Raw genomic sequence first — 5,571 nt, forward strand, 5'->3', positions numbered from 1 at the left:
GCTTATTTGCGATCGAATGGCGAACGCTATGTGCTAGATTATAGAGTACTATGACGCTGCGCTGACCTGTGAATCGTAAAATTTAATTTCAGCGCAGCGTGCGAGCGCGCCAAGCCATATGTTTATGCTCGTAAAAAGGTAACCGGTCGATCGACCGACTAAATAAAGTCCACGAAAATGGGCCTCCATGTCTCCATGTTTGGGAATAGTTTGTCGAATCGATTGGAACTAAAACTAACTCCCCCTGCCCCTTGCCCTGGCGAGAACGGTCCGGGCGATTTTTGTCGCAGCAACAAGTTGCCGGGCGGAATCGTTTGCCCCGTCGCGCGCGCCGGGGGAGAGAGAGGCAAGAAACGCATTATTGTAATGTCGTCGACGGGACGAGCGCCAGCTTTCATTCAATACTGACGTCGGAAAGTCTGTACGCAAGCTAATGTCCCTGGTGAACAATTTTTTTTCACGACGCTATGCATAGAGAAGCGCGAACTATAAAGTCAATCAAACCGCAAGCCGGAGGAATCTCGTGCCGTTCGAGGCAATCAATTTTCCATGAAAAATCTAATTTACTGAATTATCGAAAAATTAATTAAAGAGACTCCCCTTACATTATGTATAAAGTGTCGCTTTTTGTCAATCTCCGGAAAGAGTAATCGCACTCCTCATTGCAGGTTATCGACACACTTCCTGATAGAAATATATTACATAATAATATATTAATAGTCTGAGTGTAGTGCTTGATATATATCCCTCGCTCGGAATATTCCTTTGAATGAACGTAGAATATGCGGGTAACGCAGCCGGCGCGACGCGCTCGCGCGCGCGCGCGCGAGTACAATTAACCGTGGCGGAATGCGAGCCGATCGGGACCGTTGACAACAACCCGTGCACCACCACCACCACGTGCCGGTTCCGATAATAATCTCTCTGTCAAACGAGGCCGCGTTATTCAGTACGATGGAGAACGCGAACGAACGACGACGAGTCATCTCTGCGGCACTCCCGCCTCCGGGCTCTCACGCTCGGTTTCTTCCGCGTGGCGAGCTGCAACAGCAGCGCTTGCTCCGCTCGCTCGTCCCCTTTCACTCCTTTTTTCGTGCAATATTCACGCTAAGTCCCGTTGAGCTCCATTCATATCGGCGGCTCGGTGCAACCGACGCGACGACGCGACGGTAGCAGGTGTACAGTGCCGGCGCGGTGGATATAAATACAAATTGCACACGCTCGTGTAGATACCACGGCATAAGAGCTCTTAACCTATGGATGTGACCCAGGCCCGTAGGTCGACACGATCTTTTAATAGAGTAGAATTTTCTCCTACGCACCGGCCGTCGTGATTCAGCACCGTCGTCGGCCGGTTGACGTAATGAAAAATGCTGAGCCGACTCATGAACGGCTAACCCGCCGCTCTTCCGTGACTTGAATCCGGCGCATATCAGAAAGGAACTGCGGATCACCGATCAAAGATGTCTAAGGAGCGCGATAAGAATAGATACTCGATATCCAATAATATTGAAACGCGATTAAGAAGCTTCGATGATCCGAGAGATCACTTTTCTGCTTTCGACGTGCTAATTTGCTGACACAGAAATTATTTCATACCTGCCATTCTCTATTCTATTACATAATCTATGACGATTTTAAATAATGTCTAATGACGTCTCTATCTCTCTTCGCCGCGGATTTAATCGACCAGAAGGTGCCGATTGGAGCGAATCGTGGTCACGTGGATGACGTCTGAGATTTGTCTGCGAGTGAGCGGAAAAAAGCTAAGAACCTCGCTGGCACTGCGCTGGTAGACAAAGAAGCACCTCGGAGCTCTGTCTAACTGAAATCACGTCATTGACCGGAGGATAGGAGCCATGCAGAAGCGTCGCTTCTGCCGTGACGCACGCACGCACGCACGTTGGACGCGCGCGCGTGTGCGTGCGCGCGCGCGCGCGCGGTGTACATCCCACGCGTGTGCGTGAGAGTGCTTCGTGGCGCAGACGTCGCGCCGGACTGCACGGTTCCCTCGCCTAAGCGGGGGCGAAAAGTAATGAGAAGAGAGGCCGGCATGTGTGGATGGAAGATATATATCACGTGTGGGCTAACTTCACACTGTGTATTTACAACTTTCTAAAAAAAGAAAAAAACATTCTCCGCTAAACGAACCGAGGGCAACAGGGGTACAAATCCACTTTGCTAACGTTAAATGTTGTTTCGACGCAGTCACTCGTGACTCATCCTGCGCGAGAAACGAGGAAACGACCGCCCGTACCAGCGATAGTTCATCAATAGTTCGTTCTAATGATTCACATTGCGAATGATTCACGGAGGTCAGTCCGTCGCACCGGACACGCGGCCCGCGGCTTTACAATCGAATTACGAGCGAAAACGCAACGAGAATGATGGCGGCCTTTCTTATTTTGCGTGGATCGTTAAATCGTAACGACTTTCCGCACTGTCGCGACGTTTACGGCTAAATTTACGCGACGGTATTGGATTATCCCGTTAATTAATGGCGCTGTGAAAAAAAATGCGCGGTGCGCCAGCGCTGACATTCGCCCCGGTAATTCCCATTTACTCGCTCTATTATCCGCGATTTATTCAGCAGCCGAGCGTTATTTGACACGTCGCGTCGCGCCGTCAAATTTTTATTCGGCGTTCATGATACCGTTGCGACAATAAAGATCCGAAGCGTCGATCAATGACGTTTCCGTTCTTATTCGTGTGGAAAGTTTATCGTAAAGTTTATCGGGAGACGGGGTTGGCCCGTGAGACGAATGGCAACGCGATGGCTTCCGCTATCGCTATGAATTCCGGATAAGGATGGGAAAAAATGCAGGCTAATGAGAGTTAGGCGCCGTTTCGCAACTTTCCGTTCGCGCAATTTAATTACGGCCACGTGGAAGAAGTTAATGAAGTAAATAACCGCCGGTTTCATACATTATTCAACCGAGTTAGAAACATCTCGCACGCCCGATTTACGAACTTTTCTACACCCTCCTCCCCTCAGTCCGCCCCTCACCACCCTTCGCTCCTCTGTTACCACCCGGAAAAGTTCTCACGACTCCGTACATCGTTGAGCCCGGCGATCGGTTTACCACCTGGGCGAGATGCACCGATCGACCACCCACGCAAATTGCTTCGAAATTTCGAACGCGCAGGAAAAAGACGAGAAACGCTGTATTCATTTCGACTGTCTACAAGAGTATGTACGGAACTGTTCGAAAGACGAGATCAGACCGCGCGCGCGAGAATTGCGTTTAAATGAACGAACGTACGTATGTAATACGTACGTGCGTATACACAACACCCAATGGTGTTGTGCGGACCGACGGGAAATCTTGATCCCGTTTAATTTTGCTTCCACTTTTTTTCATCTTCTCAGCACTCTTTTCAATCTTTTCAACACTCGCCCGCGACGTTACTTTCCATTTATCAAATTATCCGCGTTTTTAATTTACCATTGAATTTTCCGTTTAACGTTATTCACATTTAACTTCCGTTTAACTGACGATGCACTCAACGATTAATTATTTTCAAATCGAACGGTAAATCAGGGAAACACGAGAAATAACGATTAATAGCAACAAACAGATTTAGTCACTCCGATACGAAAAATTGGATTTGCAGTCATCGCTGATCTCATGTTGGATATAGGAGGATCAAATGACGTTGAAATGAACAAGTATTGCTGAGTGGGCAAGTCCGCCGATCACGTCGAACCGTAAATCTGATACGGAAAAAAAATCGAGCGACGCGACGTATGACAGGAGTGTCACTCCAAAGCATAATCGATTTTCCGCTCTCTAAAAAATTGTGCAAGCGACAGTTCTAATAATAAAGTTGAAAATGCTAAAAAAATTAATTTCAGCAACGACACAGAAAAAGTAGCTAGCTAAGCGGATTTAGCTTACGTTTAGTTTTCCACTCATTTCCAGGGGGATTTTTAACAATAAAATAATTTATGCGATGGACATTTCCGGCGCGTGTCATTTTTTCGGCTTGCCGAAAACTTATTGTAATTCGCGTCGTTATTTCATTCACCGTAAAAATTAAAATTTGATAAATGTAGAGTGAGAACGTGAAAAAATATATATATCTGACACTTCGACATTTCCGACGATTTTGACAGTAACATTTTACGAATGCTTTTTATCTCGCTAGAAAACCGTCGATGCGCCATTGTATTAAACGTCGATCGCGTTGTTAGTTTAACTCGATGACTCGCGCGAATACTTCTCACGTTGCGGGCATTTATTCGGAATACTCGCCGAGAGAAATAACACGTGGTGTGAGAAAGTAGTCGACGCGCGTGTGTGAGAAAATCAAGACGACACCAGCGATCGCGCCAACGGTCTCCTCTCACAGCGGAGAACTCTCGACGACAGAGACAATCGGTTGCGTTTCACGACGCCACGTTGCACAATCGTCATCACGCGGCTGCGGCGACGGGCGTTCGCTGCATTGAAATTTCCCGCACAACACCATCGGGCGTTATTGTATATACGCACATGTACGTATATTGCATACGTACATGTGCGTTCGTTCATTTAAACGCAACTCTCGCGCGCGCGGTCGTTCCTGCATGACGGTTCAAGGACACCCGGCGCGTATCGCCGTGTCGGAGAACCGTCTGGCAACCGGTGTTACAAACAAGGTACGCAGGACAAACAAGGTTTTACCTGGGACAGGTCGGAGTCGTCACGTATCTTGGCGTCCATCGTCACCTGGCTAGCGTGGATCCTCGCGACGGCGAGCGCCGCGGCGAATAGAAACGCTGCCAACATGGTCACACGGCAGCCGGATACCTTGGGGCAGGCACACGAGACAAATTCACCAAATTTCACTCGCGGAGAAACGTTCACCACTCGAATGATCTACGCCGGATCACGGATGATCACCGATAGATCATCGAGAGTCTCAACGCCACTGACCGCGTTCGCGAGGCCGAAACGTCGCGGGCCGGAAGTTATCCACAGACACCGAGGACGGACACGATATAAATCAGACAGACGGTATTATTATTCACGCAATTACGTCAATTGGTGTGAGCGAGCGCGAGATCGCGCAATGGTCTCTCTCTCTCTCTCTCTCTTCCTCTCCTCGATCCCTCTTTCTTTCTCGCCGCACTCTTTCCGCTCGACGTCCGTGTCAACGATACGGAGGATAGCGCGGTACTGCGCCCTCTCCATGCCTGGACCCCTCTTACACCCCACCACCCGCGTCGGAACGAGTCTTCGGCATGGCCTGCCCGCAGCCGAGTTTCCCCCTCCAGTTACGCACCCCTCCCGCGCGCGTACGACCGCCGAGAACACGTGACGTCACCCACCTTTTCCTATGCCGCGATCGCGCCGCATTCGTGGATCATGACGCTTTAATTCGACCTGATACAGCTGCTCCGATTTTCGTGGAGATAAAATTCCAGACGGAAATTGAATATCAAACAGGTTGCGTTCGGTAATGGCCACACATTTGGCGTGCGTGACAATGGCGCGTGTCCGAAAGCCGATATGGTCCCTTCTTGTGTAACAAGATCGTCGAAACTTGAAATGGTATTGCATTAAAAATTAAATTACTTTTCAACAA

General features: G+C 49.0%; 1 protein-coding gene across 5 annotated transcripts in view; it reads right to left on the reverse strand.

Moving 5' to 3' along the window:
• The window catches only part of LOC105832399 (fasciclin-1), a 231,126-nt gene extending 225,937 nt beyond the window's left edge, over positions 1–5,189 (reverse strand). For all 5 annotated transcript variants that reach the window (XM_028190600.2, XM_028190599.2, XM_028190601.2 and 2 more), the window contains exon 1: positions 4,668–5,189. In XM_028190600.2, coding sequence (XP_028046401.2) covers positions 4,668–4,772 — 105 coding nt within the window. In that variant the 5' untranslated portion in view covers positions 4,773–5,189. The remainder of the gene's footprint in view (positions 1–4,667) is intronic.
• Positions 5,190–5,571: the final 382 nt, after the last annotated feature.

This window comes from Monomorium pharaonis, chromosome 6 (assembly GCF_013373865.1).
Source record: "Monomorium pharaonis isolate MP-MQ-018 chromosome 6, ASM1337386v2, whole genome shotgun sequence".
NCBI classification, from domain to species: domain Eukaryota; kingdom Metazoa; phylum Arthropoda; class Insecta; order Hymenoptera; family Formicidae; genus Monomorium; species Monomorium pharaonis.